The 19776-nt window shown below is 32.2% G+C and overlaps 1 protein-coding gene across 2 annotated transcripts in view; it reads left to right on the plus strand.

Annotated features, from left to right (window-relative positions):
• Positions 1-16531: 16531 nt before the first annotated feature.
• The window catches only part of LOC113396441 (protein cramped), a 37043-nt gene continuing 33798 nt past the window's right edge, over positions 16532-19776 (plus strand). For both annotated transcript variants that reach the window (XM_064218485.1, XM_064218486.1), the window contains exons 1-2: positions 16532-16692; positions 17127-17224. In XM_064218485.1, the coding sequence (XP_064074555.1) occupies positions 16680-16692; positions 17127-17224 (111 nt within the window). In that variant the 5' untranslated portion in view covers positions 16532-16679. The remainder of the gene's footprint in view (positions 16693-17126; positions 17225-19776) is intronic.

The following is a 19776-nucleotide window of genomic DNA, read 5'->3' on the forward strand; positions in this document are numbered from 1 at the left end:
ATCACTTTTAATATTATTATTAACTGATAAAGCAGCGGCATTTTTAATTTATATTTCTAAAGCAGGAGATATTTTTTGGTATCATCTAACTGAAAAAAAAAACTACTTTAACAATATACAACAACAACCTTAACAGCCTGTAAATTTCCCACTGCTGAGCTAAGGCCTCCTCTACCTTTGAAGGGAAGATTTGGAACATATTCCACCACGCTGCTCCAATGCGGGGTGGTGAAATACACCTCGGAGTGGCGTAGAGGTCGTCAATAATCGGTTAAGATGCACGCGTTCTAACCACTGGACCATCTCGGTTCCTTTAACAATATACACTATTATAAATAACAGACTCGCAGATGACGCAACTTTTTAATCAATAAAAGCAATATTTGTCGCATGGCATATACGTTGTGAAATTAATCATAATAAACTAATAATTACTTAACACATGGCAGCGTGGCACTGCAGGTTTTAATAGTTCTTTGACACAAATAATAATTATTAATGAAAGCGTACTTTTCTTATATAAAAAGTAACAGCCTTTAAATGTTAGCGTAATAAACCTTATTTTGGTACGTTAGTCCACCACATTCTAATGTGGGCTGGAGACCCATGCAGATATCCTACCGAGTGCACATCAATGTATGTATATATAAACACAAATTAATTATAAAAAATCAATGATTGCGTATGCTTGGACGCGCAGTCATTGGTCAAGATTAACGATTTCTATCCACTGCGCCATCTCGGCTCTCACACTCTCACTTACGTTATTTGTTTTGTTTTTTTGTGGTATAGGACAATGTACACAGATCTACACCTAGGTCCTGTAAAGTGTCGCAATAATACGTAATAATTACATAAACTTTGATGGCTTTCTAATGGGTAAAGCGCTTGTATATTTATATTTTTATATCAAATTAAATCAAAACCTGTTACGTTAAAATAATATTGTTAACAAGCCTTTTTGACGCGTCCCATCAATCACTCAATAAATAAAAAGCGTCCAAGTGCGAGTCGGACTCGCCCATGAAGGGTTCCGTAGCAGCAAGTAACAAGGTTTATGTTTATGAAATTAAATGTTTTTTTTATATTTGATTTGATTGAATGAAAGGTAAATTGCGGTTTTCGATTTATGACGTATTAAAAACAACTACTTACTGCATCTCGTTCAAACTAATTTTGGGTGGAAGTTTGCATGGTAATGTATATTATATATTTTTTTAGTTTTATCATTCTCTTACTTTAGAAGTTACAAGGGGGGGACACATTTTACCACTTTGGAAGTGTCTCTAGCGCAAACTAATCGGTTTAGAAAATAGTGATAATAGAAACCTCATTACCATTTTTGAAGACCTATCCATAGACAGACACGTATGGGTTCGATGAAAAAAATTTTTTTGAGTTTCAGTTCTAATTATGGGGAACCCCAAAATTTATTGTTTTATCTTTTAGTTTTGTGTAAAAATCTTAATGCGGATCACAGAATACATCTACTTACCAAGTTTCAAGAGTATAGTTCTTATAGTTTCGGAAAAAAGTGGCTGTGACATACGGACGGACGGACAGACAGACATGACTAATCTATAAGGGTTCCGTTTTTCGCCATTTGGCTACGGAACCCTAAATACTGTTTTGAAAAGCATCAAAAAGTGTTCTCGACGAATAAATGAGAATAATCTTAGTCGTTTGTATTGCAGTTATATTTTATATGTAAACGATGACAATCATCATCACTTCAAGTTGAAGAACTGATGTCGCCACTATACAGCCCAGAACTATGACGCATTGCAAAGCTATAATATACGCCCTTGTGTCCATTTGGCCAAAGACGAGTGATGGCGGTAGATAATTCGCATGAGAGAAGGATGCGGAGCGTACGAAAAAACGGGAAAATAAACGCCACTGTCGAGTGGATTGATCACCGCTATCATCTAGCGTTGTCAGTCTATGCACGTGAGATCATAAAGAAACTACTATAACGTCACACATAGAAGTGTAACAAGGATGACGTACATAGCCGTTGTCGCTCTCGCTCTTATTGTAATTTAGGAAACGAGAGACAAAACTGATAATACAGAAGATAGTCCTATTACTAACAGTATTTAAAACGGGATATTTACCATGTTTTTTATTTTTATTTGGTGGTTGGTTGTTTCGTTGGTATCTTGTTCACGAGTCTCGTGAACAAGATACCAACATAAATATCCCGGTCGGTAAATATCCCGTTTTAAATACTGTTAGTAATAAAAATAACCATGTTAATTTAAAATCTTATATAGATAGTCCTATGTTTTATTAAACATTGTTAATCAGACTGGCAAATAGGGCTGTTAGTAAATATTGAATACTATCGAATTATTAACCAACTTACTTCGCTAATACGCCATCAACCTTGAGAACTAATATTTTATGTCCCGATATACGTAGTGATGTAAGAATTTAATTTTTTCAACCACTGGATGAACTGTAATCAAACAGAATTTAACAAATATGAAATAAAATTTATATTAAGATAGGTAAATGAGATGAATACGATTTAACCGACCAATCACCGTCGCGTCTTCCCCCTTACCGCGTGATATTGAGAAAATATATTGTTGACAAATAACACGGATGGAAGCCGAATAAATTTGAGATTGAATTCAAATATCAAAAGAGAGTAACAAATATGGAATTGATACTTATTTGGAAACTAGATGTGCCCCGCGGTGTTACTCATACATACATTTCATATGAACCAAAAAGGCAGATTTTAATGATCTTGCTATAACTATAAAATAAATAATAAACTTTAGGTTATTACAAGAATTTTACATCGTTTTATAACATTCATTTAAATTTACCTCCGGTTCTGTTCAATTTAGATTTAACTGAAGAGAAATAGTAACGAAACTGAGTAGTAGGTACCTCTTTTTTATGATTTACTAGGATAATTTAATAGGCTTTCGCTTGACTACATCATACCTGATGTTAAAACGGAGAACCTATTCATTCTTGCTTTGAAGATACCCTTATTTAAATTACGTAAGTGTTAATTTAATAAAATTAATTTAATATTTATCCTAATAATAGATGTTACATAATCTTAAAACAAAAACTAATTTCGATATTTACGTAATTTAAAACAATCACACGAATAACGACATCTTTCCAACTAAACATATTGACAAACTCTCTTGGTTGGCCTTTCTATTTATAATTGTTAATAGCTTTCTATTAACAACGTACAAAGAAGGATCTGCAAGCATAAATATCATCAAAATTATCTCTATGTGTACCACATTACAAATGTTGCCATTACAATGAGCTACTTAATTCCATTAACTGTAGAGGACAACCTAATCTATGAATTTTCGTTTGCCTAACTTGCATTTATAACTCATCCCATGATATTTCATATTATTTTTTGATATAGTGAGAATGCGAGTGAGTGAGGCGAGTGACTGCTGATAGACATTGGCGCTATTAAAGATATTAAACACTCCTTTCCAATTCGCCTATATTTACACTGACTTACTCACTCTCCTAGAGTGAGCTAGTATAAATATAGATAATATACGCGTATATCATGTTCATGTGGTTAACTTGAGTTTATAATTCATCTCTAGCCCGGCGGTGAAGGGAAACATCGTAAGGAAACCTGCATGTATTTAATTTCAACGAAATTCTGCCACATGTGAATCCACCAACCCGCATTGGAGCAACGTGTTAGAATATGCTCCTGAACCTTCTCCTCAAAGGGAGGGGAGGCCTTAGCCCGGCGATGGGAAATTAACAGGCTGTTACTATACTATATACTCACTCTCTAGACCGAAATACAACGATAATGTTTTTTGACGATAGAATATCTGATTAGTGGATCAAGTGTGTCTTTGTGTGCGTGATAGTTACGTTTAACACTCGCTAAACGTCATACTACTTTCTTTACTAGTGTGCGTGTACTTATCGGCCAGCTGTTTTTATCGGTGCGTTTTTAGTTTTGTCAATCTATCTAAACATAAATAATCATAGTCTCAGATTATATAAAACGCGGTACGGAGCGCGCGGATCATTATAGTGAAGCAATAAAAGCGAAAATCAAAAGTGAATGCAAATTTTTGGTTTTGTTACTACGTGAAAAGTGCTGTAACACTTAACTATTACTTGATAATTGACGTTCTAACAAATCGTTAATAATACGGACTTCGCTTTGCTTTTGTTGCTATAGTGTTTTGTTCCACGCGGTCTTCATCTTAATGTAAAGTACTAAGACTGTCTTCACCACAGATATCTGAGTCTTGAGAATGTATAAGATATTGATTCCTTAATAAGACTCAAAATCTTTTTCAAAATAATAACGTTATTTCTAATATTTGAACCTTTTTAAATAAAAACGACGTCTATGTCACCTGTTTGTGAATATATACACATATTATGTATGTATAAATATATCTTAGCGTGTAAATAAGAATAAGTTTCCCGTATACATCATGTATTTTTTGTATAATTACTAGGCTTGTACAATCCCGTCTTAAGCAAAATAAAAGCCCGGGTGCAAACAGTCTTCGGGTGACTTACACTCCCCGAAAAAAAATTTAGGCACTTTATACCTCATGGTCCAATACTTGACCATCATTGGTGAGGCCCCTAACCCGCGGCGGTTTTTTTTGCACACCCTCACCTTGGGTCGTAGACGAATGCCTGTGTCTTTTGTGAATTTCTATATTTTATCATTGTGTATTATAATAATACTTATCATTTAAAAATATGTGTAACCAAATGAACGAAACATCGATGAAAAAATTGTGAAAAATTAAAAAAAAATAAGTTTTTTTGTTTTGTTTTAAATAATTACCAATTCTCCTTTTACTATTAAACAGGCCATTAAATAATTTACTTTATAATATTTAGGAAAATAAGAAGGTAGTCAACACAAATTAAATTCTGTGATAGTTGAACATATCTATAGAAGTTTTTTAACTATTCTTTCTTGAGGTAAATTTAATATACCTATATTTTTATTATTAATGTTATAAGTTATCCGCTCAAAAAATATTGTTATGGGTAATTCACTTAACATAAATGGCGTAAAAATTGACGACATTATTGCTCTTTTATCTACGTACATCGTGATCTCATTCAAAGTAAGTTGAAAAATGTGCACCCTAGAACCCGTATTGGAGCAACGTATTGGAATAATCACCAAATATAATCATCAAAATAAACAGACATTACATTACGCTTACACAACTAATTCTGACCTCATTTTCGCAAAACAATTCCCTATATTATATAATGCGGAACACAAAACAACTCCTAAGACCCTCATTTCCTAGGCGCGCTTGTTTTATGGATATTGGTAGACATCAAAGGGTATCCAGGCCGTATATCTATGAATTATTAGCTGTAACTAGAACTTATTTAAGAACAACAGTATTGTTGTATGGAACTCAGATGAAGTTTTTTAACTGTATATCCCATAAAAACACCTTTTATAATCGACGCGAAATCACCCATTGTTCCTTCTTTTTTATTTTATGCCCAGCGGGGTGAGGGGGTAACATTACAGCTAGTACACATAAATATGTAAACATCAAATAAATTTGTATAAACGACAGCGGGTGTGTACGGGATAGAAGGATCATTATATAAATACGATATAACAAGAAGATGGAAACATGCTTGCCTCGTTAATAGTCAAAATTTAAAGCGGGTTACAGAAACTGCATAGCAGTTACTTATTTCATTATATCTGTATATATCTAACAAGTGTCCGTGAGCTGCTTCACCCTAGTTTAGGGCATTTGTGCAGATATTATGTACATTTCCGAGATAAAAATCTATGTGCTATGCGAGACTGTATGTATCTGTGTGACGAACGCCGTTCTGGCTTGATTGAGTAAAAAACATGCATCCATCCAAATTTACATTTATATTATTAGTAAGATTATCAAAATTAGTAAGATAAGATTTTTTTTTCTTTTTGTGTCAATCACGTGAAAACTACTGAACGGTACGGTATGAGACTGTCAAATCGACGCGGAATCGTCCGTAGATGAAAATATATCTTTTTTTATTTAATGCCCAACGAACCGGCGGCTAACAGCAAATCATTTTCTGAAAAGCGGTTTCGTTATAAGTTTTATGTATATATGTATGTCGGAGGAGCAGAATGCCGAACAGTTGGGTTCGGGGATTGATCCGACATTTGGAAGACTATGTGGGCGTGCAATGGAGATATTCACAAAATAAAACGTATTTAATAACGTCTAATCACTGTATTAATTAATTCAACAATCGTACACCACAAAAATATCAAAAGATTACAATAATTCATCTCGATTAAGAGCAAATGGGTTTGCAAGCAACCATCGCCTTCGAATCGCTTGTCAAAACATAACGATTCGCGTTGTCATGACATTTACAACTCCATTCGGGGTAACCCGCTCTTAAAATTAAATCAGCCATCAAACATTATTGCCAACTACTCGATTTCTTAATTATCCAAATCAACAATCAAAGTAACCGCGCCCCGTTATGTATATTGTTTTAGTACTTATTTCTGTTAAGTTTTACAAAAAATAACATCTCATCTTACAGGCGATACAAGTACATACATGAAAAGTCACGTCAAATGATCAAAATAAATACGTACGATTAATAGTATTTTAGTAAGTTATAGAGCACCTGATTATTGCGGCTGTGGCCGCAAATTAGGGGTTGGTCGGCATCTGGTAGGCATTAAAAGAAGCCTAATCCTAAACCTATACTTAATAAAAAAATTATCAAATTCAGCTCAATGGTTTGGACGTGGAAGAGCAACAGACATATTGAGATAGACGAAGTTACTTTCGCATTTATAACATTAGTAGCAGTAGCAGTCTATTTTGCGCTTATCAGTTCAGTCTGATCAGATAACTGAACCATCTGATGATGAGAGCGAGGGAATACAGAATGCACCTATAGCCTAGTGGAATTATAAAAACAGATAAACAAACCTTAGATTTACGTATTTCATGCGATTTGCTAATAACTCAGCTATATTGCGCACTACTAAGAGTTTATCATTAATATTTATTTATATATTACACTTAACTACTTATTTTCACTTTAATTTTACTTCCAAAATTGCGATAATAGTTTCGTCGACGTTAAAACGCCATTTTTTCACAAATACATAGTGATTATTTTAGCATCAATTTGCTGTCGAATGTTGTTTATTTGACTTTTTTCCTCTTATGGTTGGAATGGATTATACGTATATGCACATAGTTGGACACATTTATGTAACCTGCAAGTGGTTTTTTGAGAATTACTATCAACAAGGCCGTTGAAACAAAATTACACACACGCGTACATTTCACACATATCTATACAATTGTTGCTACGTTCACGGGACCGTTTTCCAGGAAGAGGAAGGCATAAAGCGCGAGTTCGCGCGATAGCAGTAATGTGATAGCTAAATATCGCATAATGTATGTTCCAGCCCTGTAATGCATTACATAAATCCATTTGTGTATATCTCTCCGCATATCTTAATGTGATGCGATAAAATGAATATATCGAAATGAAAAAAATATATTACAAAAAAAAAATCGTCAATTTCTTGTAATGGCTGTCGTGTGTGAAATTGTTATTAAATATTAAATAGCAAATACATATTTTCATCTGCAATTTGTTTTTTATTATGTAGGTGAACGGACAAATGGACAACCGGATGGTAAGTGGTCACCAACTTCTATAAAAATGATCACTGTAAGAAATATGAACCATTACTTACCTCGCCAATGCACCGCCAATCTTAGGAACAAGATGTTGGCTCTTGGTTGTAGCTACAGTGGTTCGATCACCCTTCGAACTGGAACATAATAATACTAAGTATTGCTGATCGGCATTAAAAATATATGATGAATGGTTGGTGCCTAGCCAGACGGGTTCACACAGAGTCCTACCACACACGCTATTACTTATAATAACAACTTCGATTATCCATTTCCTAAACCAATCATACAGTGTGTTAATTGAAATTTGGTGTTAATAAGTGATGACGTCGTCCACAGTAGTACATAAATTTACTATGTGTTCTTAATGAATGTATACAAGTAGCAGCGTCTATTAAACATAATATTAAACAGTCCTTTGTATCGTTCTGTTATAAATAGAGTTCGTAAGTGACCCGTTCTAATTTTCAGAGTGAGTATTTACTCACAGCACAACACTTACCGTGTTTCAAAAACATTGCAAGAAGTATATACCACATCTTTTAGTTTACACCGTCAATGCGTTGAATAGGATATTTTAAGATACGTCACTTGTGCCAGTTATAAGATTCTAACATCGCATTCAAGTGAGACAGATAGAAGACAGACAGAAACTGGAGAGTTTGTTTGTTTGGTTGAACGCAGTAATTTAGCAAGTTCTGATCCGATTTTAAAAAATCTTTCAGTGCTTTATAGCCCATTTATCAAGGAAGACTATAGGCTATACCATCATACTACGACTAATAGAAGCCAAATCATGTACATATAACACAGGACACAACGACGACAGGACAGGACGAGCAGAATTACTTAATAGTCAAGATTCACTATTACCCTTAGATTGCTTATTATTAAAAAAGAAATAAGAAAATATCTCTGGTCTCAGTGTTTAGATTTCAAATCACTCCTCTGTAGCAACACCACTGCGAGGTTCTAAGAGAAAACTTCATTGACCAACAATCCATATTTGTCCGGAAATAGCGATCGTTGTTTCGAATCATATTTGAACCGAAAAATAAATTACATTTTGATTTCGTCAGGCGTTAGAAAGATATATTTTTTCCATTAACCAAATAAATGAATCCGAAATTTTATTTCCCAAGTAAATACCACTATTTATATCAATACGTTATTCTTCTTCGTTGATCTCTAAACTAGCTGTTTCAAAGGGTTTCTGCCGCGTTAAAAATCTCGCCCTCTGTGGTCGTAGCGTGATCTTATAGGTACATAAAGTTTATAGTCTATCCTTTTTGTCAAAAATAGGCCTACACACAAATATATTATGAAATAGGACTGGCAGATCATAAGGTAAGCTGTAAGTACCAAAGTTGTGGATTATATAGAGCTTGATGTAATTAAATACAATTTACTAACAGTATTTGAAACGGGATATTTACCATGTTTTTTATTTTTATTTGGTGGAGCTCGATATTTCGACATTATCTACGAATGTCTTGTTCACGAGACTTTTACATAAAATTTTATCATCATTATATCAACAATATTCAATATATATTTTTTTTTAGTTAACAATTACGTTTTACATGTTATTAATAATCTGCAAAAGGAAAATACTTAAATACCAACATTGAGTCAATTATTTTTAAATTTTCTTTGAATGTATCTACGTTCCTTGAGCACAAAGTATTCTGCCAATGTCACGTAGCTCACGCTTTTGATGGTGGTAATGTAGAAGCTAGTAATATGTTAAAAAACCTGTTGAATAAAGATTTATTAGCTGTAATTTGACTAAACCATTATTATTTCTATCAATTCTAAACCCATGGATACCCTACACGTGGTCGTGGTCGTGGTCTATAAACTGCAGGCCTCATTAAGAATTTCTCACTAATGACGGCCTACCCATGTCGACATGCTGTGCCTAGGTAACTACAATGAATGGACTATTAACATTTTTTTATTTACCGTAAAGGTATAAAGGGCTGTTACAAATGAGTTCAGTAATATTTTATAACTGATCATATAGAGCTATATTTACTATTGCTTTCAGTTGTATCAATCAGAGACAGGCAATATAGATAACAATGATGATAAAACTTAAAACTTCTATAACCGTGTCTATAAATTAATATTGTCAATTATTTATGACAAAAAAAAACTGTATTAAAAATATTATATTGATTTGAAAATTGTTTTTTTCGCTTCAAAAAATAAACATGTTTTATGAGATTTTGATATATGTATCTCTTTGTTGGGAATATCTCAAACATCATGTAGTGAATTTTCTAAGGGAAAATCTTAATGTGTTTGATTAATTTAATCATAAAGCAACAATTACATTTGCAACAAAATTAAATAGTTATATTTAGTAACTGATTGATGATAGAATTGATCTTGTAATAATGCTAAAAACTAAATGATATTAACTTACACAATGATGATTCATGATTTATGATATCGTGATAAAAAATATGAGGGAAATTAAAACGGGCAGTGTGTGTAGGCAAGTTGTCAGTACCTCCAAGTTAGCGAGTGATTAATAGCTCTAGGGCAAGGCAAACTTGTCAAGTTGTATCGTAACGGCCTCCCAAAAATGACAAGTCATCCTCTGATTGAAGACACAGAGCATACGGGTTTTTTATACCAGTATACCTATAAAGGCAACATTTTTAACTAACTTACTTTTTTTAGTTAAGCATGTAATTATATCAAGGAATTTTCTTTATTTGTAGTCATTGTACCTTCGTAATAATTGTAAAAAATCCTCTGTTGGTGATGGGCCTGCTTTCTTCTTGATAAGAACCTCAAAGTTTGCAGCTCATTTCATTACGCTGCTCGAATATAGGAAAATATTTGTCAGGATTTAATTCAACTGTATTTTACCTTCATCGTCATAAAAAAACGTGGTATTAAACCAGGTTTGCAACTTAATCTTCGAATACGATTCACGCTTCCTAAACACTACCCCATATCAACCCTTGTCATAAATATTCTCACAATAATTGCACCCTTATCGTTTTATTATAAACGCTGCATATACGTCACGGTTTTTTATACAAACTAATGAGACGTGCATCGTGCTCATAAATAACCCCAAGCAACTACAATAAATCTTTCAATCTATATAAAAAGAAAACTTCCCGTTTAAGCGTACTCTATGAAAGACTAAAACAGGTATGATGGCTAAACATCCCCGTTCATACTTCATGGCCGCATCTACGTTCCAGTTTAAAAGGCTAGTAATATAAACAGTATTTTTTATATTTTTTAATTATTGTTGGCAAATCTAAAATGAATAAAAAATATTTAATAGATTAAAAATACTTCTAGCTAAATACTAGTGTAAGTCTTATTAATATAGTTAAATTAAAGTAACATCCTGTAACAGTCCCATTGCTGGACTTAGTCCACTCTTTTTCAAGGACGAAGTTTGGAGCGTATTCCGTTAACTTTTCTGTGGCAGGTTTTCATCAAGCACATGAAGGTTTTCCCACGGTGTTTTTCCTCACCGCCGGGCATGGACAAATTATAAACACGAGTTACGAACATCAAAATTTGGGAGAGCTTGCCGGGGGCAACGTTTTCAACCACTGGTCCAGCTTAACTATTTAATATATATTAAAAGATGTGGAGAACAAACAGTAAACGTACCAGAAGGTGCAGAGCGTTTCGGATTATAGTATATAGGTATAAATAGTACTGTGGCTGTGGTTCACAGTTTTATCTGCTTTAAAGATTGACTTTAGGCGACGCGGTTAGCGTGACCGAATTCTATGTTCTCGTATTGTAGTAACGGACTATAAAATTAATAAACGATTTTTTAAATTATAAATTGTGTGTATTGCTTTTGTAATTAGTTATAAATATATTACACACATTTATATAAGCAGTAACTTTATAAAGAAGAAATCTTATGTTTAGAATAACTACATAAAATAATAATTTGTTATTTTGTTATTATTATTTTTATTGAAATAGAGAAGTTCGCAAATGGGCCATCTGATGATGAGTGGTCACCATCCCCCATCGACATTGGAATTATAAGAAATACTAACCATCCCTTACAGCGCTAACGCCGCCATATTATATACTTACTAGTTCAAAATATTTTTAATACAATGCGCGAATAAAATGTAATCTAATATTCCACGCCACGACAGATTTCATCATTTTCAAATTTATTCAGCCACGTATCTTTGACGTAGATATCAAATAGACATAGATCACATTCGCATTTATCATTATTAAAAAAAAATAATGATCATTGCGAAATAAGTTCAACAGTAAAACTGGTAAAACAGTTGACGTGAAGAATGCCTCTAGTAAAAGTAAATTAAGATTTCCAATAAATGATAACGCTTGTAAAAAAAAAACAATTCAAATTATTATTAAACTATATATTTATGTATTCTTTATATAAAAAACGAATGTAAATAATTAGCTCTAAATACTTCTTAGATTGTTATAACCACGGATATGGATTTAGATCTATATAAGTTATATGTTTACAAGCGTTACACAGAGACATGAAACTAGGATCAAATTATTCCAAATTTGAAATTTCATAATGCGAGTGTAATAAATATTATTTTAAATAAACTAAAACTATTATTCTCCAACTTTTACACAAGCTGCGTAAGCAAGCTTGCATGACAACAATATGTCTCAAACGTGTGAACAGCTTGTAGACACTTGCAACGTGTAACGCCAACATTAAAATTTGCATAGCCGCGTAATGGCCGCGCATTAACAGCTGAGCTTGACATTAGCTCTTATCGAAACCCACCGGATGGTTTATAACTTCCTCTTCCGAAAATGCCGGTTTGGACTTCATATTATCGTTGTTAATATACAATGTTTGGAGATGGATTCACGTGGAATATTTCCATATGAAAGTAATTTTTATAATGAGATTTTTTAGTTTTATAATGTGTTAGAAGAATTTTAAGTTGAACATTCTTAATTGTAAGAAGCAATGTTGGTATTTTCATCTAATTCTAAGCTTAAATTGAATTTGTATAAACCCAAATGGCCCACCCATTCATGACATATTTTAATGCCAGATTTACTTGGCAACCATTTAGCATCAGTTGCCCCTTTGCCCGTTCGCGTCGTAGTATCACTATGGTGGTGTAGGTGAAAGAGGGCTGACAGAAATTCTCTACGATAGCATTAGAAAGAGATCCGTATGTACACGTTCGCAAAGAAAGACTCATCAATTTATGCCAATGTACACAAAATAATTGATGTTTTTGAAGAGCCCACAATTTATGTGACATGGTATTTTGGTGAGACTCTAGTGCGTCAGTTTATGCTTGGTAATATTATCGTTTTCTGCGTAATGCAGAAGCGACTAAATCAAGGCAAATATGGGATATGCTATCGATGGGCCATATGGAATGATCTTTTTACCTAATATAATTGTAATTATAAACCATGACTTGATCTAATATTACAATTGAAAGGATTTTTTTTTTTTCAAAAGATATTATATGTGCAGAAGCTATCTTATTATAGTTAATAGAATTTTACATATAGATAGACAGTGACACCGGGTAATTACAACTTTACTCGTTTTAACTCAGTTATAAGATGTGCAACATTTAAAATTGAAAAATCACAGATATGTTATCTGTATCTTTAATTTTGATAATTGCCTTTGAAGTGTTCAGTCAACAGATACCGCCATCTATTAGAGATAAGCGATAAATTTCGCTAACGTGGGTACCTTTCAACCACTAATTTACAGAGGTTTTGTTTGATCCCTTCGAGATGGCGTTGTTATTGAAATAATTTAATGTAACTTATTTTTAAATCATTCCATAGTATAAAACAAAGTCGCTTACCGCTGTCTGTCGCTGTCTGACGCTTTTTAATAGATAGAGTGATTCGAGAGGAAGATTTTTGTATATAATACATGGACAACATAGTATAGAAACACTGATCATTTTAGAATTTTGTATTGTGTAATGACTAAAAACCTGTGAACATTCTGTAGTATTATATGTTTCATTATTGTTTGTAAAAAGAGAAGTACATACCTATCTTATGTTATGGGTAATCCTTAAAAAATATCTACCGAAATGTATGTAATAAGGATTCCGCAAATTGCCAGAGTTACGTTACTGTAGCTAAAGGGAATTACCTGAAATTAAAATGTATGCGTTCATTAAATTGAGATTTATAAATTTGAATAAAAGAGTAACTTATATATGTAGAGAATTGCAATATAACGCCATTTGAAAGCGGATATCTAACTATTTATACCTTTTTCTTTAATTTCGTTTTACTCTTCTAAGTCATCTCCAAGTAAGCGGAGTCATCTAAATTGTGTACATTTTGAGGGATGCTTTTTATACACTTTTAAGATACGTCTTATCTCAACACTTTGTATAGTAGTATAGTACTAATGCGTATTGAGACAGATTACGATCATTCTTTGTTTTAAAACACAAGTAATTCAAAAGATCGCATTTATTGTGCATTACTGAAAGTTTATATTATAAAATAATTATAGACATTTTAATGCCAATATCAGGATTATTCGAGATAAGTGGGCGTATATTCAAACGATTTTATATATGAACGATCCACAAATTCAGTAAGTTTTTAATTAAACATATCAATTACACAGATATATTCACAAAAGTCATCAATATCGATTCGTTAATAAATCATATACACAAAGACACATAAATCACTGAATCTATTATAAAAGAATATAATTCGCCCCATACGTGGTGCGCGGGAAATCTTGAATGTAACTGTCGATCCAAGATGGCTGCTGCGCTACCATCGACGCGACGCTTCACTAGAGCGCCGTTCAACTCCCATTGACACTTTTTTCCAACCAGTATGAATAAACAAGATGGCGCACCATGCGCCGTCATATTAAAAACTATTATTTTAGCGGTTTTTTTTATGGTTGTAAGTTGATAATATTTTTATAAAGATACTAATGGTCTTGCCAGGCTGCATAACTTCGGGTTACCTCTTTCTACCCCTCTCTCACTAAAAATCGGCTTAAAGTGGCAGATAAGCTTCCGTGTTTTGTCCGGTATGTGAGAGGTCCGGAGGCCCGTTCTCCCTCTCCCCCTAAAACATAATCGTTATTCAGAATTTTGTTTCATTACCCCAGGAGGCGATCAGCGATTGCGGTGGAGAATCCCTCTCTGGGTATACATTCCCACCACCACCTAAACAGGGATGCATAAACTACCCTCTGAATTCTAAAGGAAGCCAATTTTGTGCTCCTTACTATTCGGGGCAAGTGAAGCAAGCATCATAAGGCAACCCCTACCACACTCGCTGTGGACTTCTGCAACATAAGTGGCTGAACTCCAACTTAAACGCTGTTCATTTTCACCTTGAGACATGCGAATCCGGCCTTGCTTTTTCTTACCAAGATCCAGATATCCTGTCGTTTCCTACCTAGGCGACAAATTGGTACATTCTATGAACCGTGGACTGGGGTGTGCGTTTCACGTCAGAGATAATATTTGCTCTCGTCGGCTTGGCAGCCTTGAAAGGCGTGTAGATCTGTTATTGACTTCGCTTTGATCTATCACAACTGATCACCTCGCCAACGCAAATATCGCATGTGTAGGATCATACTCACGTAGGTCAGCTACCAGGTTACCGTCGATCCCCCTCAGAGATCGTCGGACTACTGTCTCCTCCGTAGTACATTGTCGGCTGCGCGCTCCTCAAGACCTTGGTTTGTGGGTTGTAAGCTGTAATATTGTAAAGTACAGTGACCTTCTCAATCGCATACCGATATCATGTCCATGTAGATATTCCCGTTCCCGTTCGAACATATGGAAAATATTACACGTCCTATTCGTGAAAACTTGTCGTAGTAATCTGTCGCCTGATTAAACGCAAAGGTATTTGCTTAATATAACGAAATATCGAGATTAATACCTGGCATGCAACATACCTTAACATAGTATTTCACGACCCACGTTGTGTTTTTAGAAGAAAATCGCCAAACCCTTTTTGGCAATACACTTTTTAAATTTATTCCAAGAATTATGTATGAGTATTACTAAGTAAATTGTTTAGTTTTTTCCTATATTATATACCTAATTATAAAATATTTTAAAAATATATTATATGTTAAAATTAGTTAATGTTTTGTGAATTTTCAATTGAAATACCTACATGTGTAATACACACGGAGTCTGTTTTTATTTATTTAATGTTAAATATGAATATAGGTAATGTGCTTTTTAAAATACATAGCCAATGGGTATAGTCTATTCCAATCGAAGAAGAAATAAAGATAAATAAACCTTATATTTACGGATGCCACGATTAGTTATTAGCTCAGTTATATTCTACACTACTAAAAGTTCTTGATTAATATGTTTCTATTTATAATATGTACCACATTATTCCACTTAAATACTTATCCTTAATTTTACTTTCAAAGTTCCAATATTACTTTTATCGACGTTTTTTCGCAAAACCATGATGATTATCATAGATTAATCAAGCTCTCGATCAATAATATCGCGTCAAATTGTATATTTGGCTATTTTAGCTTTTGGCCCCCCTTATTTTTGGTATAGACATGTTCTAATTAATAGTAGAAAGAATAGCAAACATTCGTTTTTATAAATTTATATGAATATAGAAGTTTAAGTAAATGAATGTAAAATGAATATACTGTATTGTATAATTACATTATACAGTAGAAAAGTCTAAAATGTTAATTGTAAGTTTAGTGTCATTATAGTAAATCTGGAAGCATCCGAACAAAATGGCTCAATATGTATAATATATATTATATAATCTATAATAAATTGCCTTAAATGTCCCCTAATGTCAAAGTCTAATGACAGCCGGACTGGCTTATTCAGTTAGTTGTAAATATTTACCTATTATTTTATGTTTCCGCCAAAAATGTATCTGTTTATATAAAGTGAGAATATATAATTCTACTGATTATTAAACGAAATAAACTCAACGAATAAATCAATGCCAAATAAAGGTAAGTGTCATGACTATTTTTGAAACTGAAAATAGTGATTTTTTACATTATTGTATTAAGTACCTTTATATACGTCACATTTTAGATCATGAAAGAATAAAGAAAGATATTACATGTAATTAGTTTCTTAAAAACATGAAACTATTCTGAGAAAAAAGATGTTCATTGCAAAAATAATAATAAACTGCAACATTGCTTTCGAAGCCAAGGGCACAAAAGAAGAATAAATAATAACGTATTCTACTGTTGTATATTAAAATATTAACAATTCGATAACCCTATCGCCAAATTATAAGCCTCTATAAAATTTCTTAAAATTGTGCCTTTGTCCATTAGAACAATTAAATAAAAAATAATAATTAAATAAATAAAAAATACCATAAATAATGATTATCATCCCAAGAACATCAATGAGATAAATTTTTAATAATCAGAAGTCCGGATATCTCCAGCAGAACAGAAGACCCCACTCAGCACTGCACAACATGCTTCAAGTGGGAAAGTGGTTACTGTTAAGTCAGCGATGAATAAGGTATGTGGAAGGCAAGTTTTATTATTCAAGGATACCCAAGTATACTAGATTTAAAAACACAATATACAGCCTACAACAAAACTTTTATCATGTATAAATAGTATACACCATACTCACTTCCTGCCTGTGTCCGTGTCTCTGTTAACTTCTTCTAAATCACTAAACATAATTTATTACGGTCTTCATTAATAGAGAAAATCCATGTGAGTTTTTGTATGTGATTAGTAAATATTTTTGGTACAAAATGACTGAACTACGGTAGTGTTTTATCCAAAAAACTGTTTATGTACATTTACATGACCGACATGGGCTAAACCTTGTGAGATATATTTAAACAATGTACTAGTAAATTGTAGATCACACAATATACTGCAATACACTCATAATAAATATTTTTATCTTTTACAAATAATTAAAAAACTATATCTAGGTTATTGAAGCCATTGCCACACAATTAATTCTTATTCATATAAAAATGTTAGTTACCATTGCATTTAATCTCGATAAAAGTTGTCTTTGACACTAACATTTCTCATTATCTTCATTAAAAAAAATCACCAATTTAAAGGTGGTCTGAGTAGCTAGTTTGAAATAAAACAGTAACATTAATTTTCAATGTTTAATTGTGTTGTCTTACATACATAAAAAAATTCAAATAAACATACTCCAAGATTTTTTTTTTTATTCAAACTAAATAAACATAATCCAAAAGATTGAGTACATTTATTTTTATACAACATAAAAAATGAACTCAATAACAAATAAAATCAAAAGCATTATCTTTGATAAAAAATTGAAGTAATGTTTAAATAAAGATATATCACAAAATATTATTAATTAGATAATATAATATTGCACATAAATACTAGAATCATAAATCTTCAAGATGCTGGTCATGTTGTCTAAAAGTTATACAATTAGAAATTAAAACCTCGTCATATAGGAACAAAAGGTTCTTACCATAACAATGTATATTACATACAATTACATTATAATTATAGAAAGCATACAAGAATGTTGGTACTCTACAGGACATCCATCAAGTTCCGCAGGTCAAATGAAAATTATTTAGTTAAATCTAGAATAATATTCACTTATGTCATTTCTCTTTTATCCAAACAGCAATAGCATAGTTGTATTCTTGCTTGATTCGGGAGAGATATATTGATACAAAGACAAGGGATGTAACATCTTAGTACTGAAGCGTTATTGAGTTTGGTAACACATTGTGAATGTAACAGATGGTTAATAATTTTACCACATATGATGATGGTTACCACTTATTCATTGGTCTGAACTAAATAATATTTTAATAGAGAAGAAAAATAAATGCAATTTCTTTCTCATATGTTGATCTCCGGTGTTATGATTTTGTGTAAGTTCATGTCGATATTAACTCACTTTATTTTATTCTAATGCTAAACAGCAGTTGTACCGTAATTTTGGCGCACGTTACATTCTTTTAAATAAAATTCAACAAAATTATTGAATTTCTAACATAAAGTATTTAATGTCATCTATCAATTGACTTCGAAAACAATTTCTAAGGTTATGTTTGCGCATAATTTAAAATTACCGCTAATTTTGACATTTGAAATAAAATGCACTTTTTATGCATTATGCATTTCCGAACTAATTGTGATTTATTATCTTTATATTATCTTTGAGATGATCTTTGAAATTTGTCTAAAGCTTAACTTTCCTTCCGCTTTTTGAGTCGAAATATGACGCTAATTTATTTTCGAAGTTTTTATAACTTTTATTTTGTTTTAAACTTTGAATATTGTTGAAAATAGTTGTTTAAATGGACAGTGAGTTCTATTTTGAAGAATTGGAAGTAAATCCATGTCGGATTATTAAAATTAATTCCGATATTTGTCGCCTCGTGGTAAGTTTTGAATCTTTATTTATATTATTTAATTAGAAATTTATTTACATTTATAAATAATTTGGCATTCAAACTTTATTCAAACCTTATCGGAACATTATTTAAACTTTATTCAAACATAATTTTTTTCACTATTTGAATTTACTGATTAAATTAATTTATAATTATTTAGAAATTTGGTTTAATCCAGTTGATAAACTTGACTTGTTTGTAACTTTAAGTAACTTAGTTGTCAATTTTGAATAATTTTACCTAAAGTTGAAATTTGACATGTATTTAAATATTTCTGTTGAACTTAAAATTTTTTTTTACATTTAGTAAATATTTGTTTAAGCTTAATTTAAACGGATGTAAACATCCTGGCGCCCGAATATGTTAACAATTAAATTTAGAATATTATAAGAAAATTACATTTTCATTTTTTTTTAATAAAATATTTTTGAACATAGATTTGCTGTTTTTGTAAATCTATTTGTAATGTTAAAATAATTTATCTGACTTCCGGAGCACTTTCTTTTGATGATTTGTTTAGTTTAAAAACTTTTCCAACTCTACCGATTTTTTTATTTTTTTTTTGCCTCAAAGAAATTTTAATATATTTTTTTATTGACACCTCACCCGTCAATAACCCACCACCCTATTTTAACGTTACACAGTGTTGCTT

Source organism: Vanessa tameamea, chromosome 22 (genome assembly GCF_037043105.1).
Source record: "Vanessa tameamea isolate UH-Manoa-2023 chromosome 22, ilVanTame1 primary haplotype, whole genome shotgun sequence".
Taxonomy (NCBI): domain Eukaryota; kingdom Metazoa; phylum Arthropoda; class Insecta; order Lepidoptera; family Nymphalidae; genus Vanessa; species Vanessa tameamea.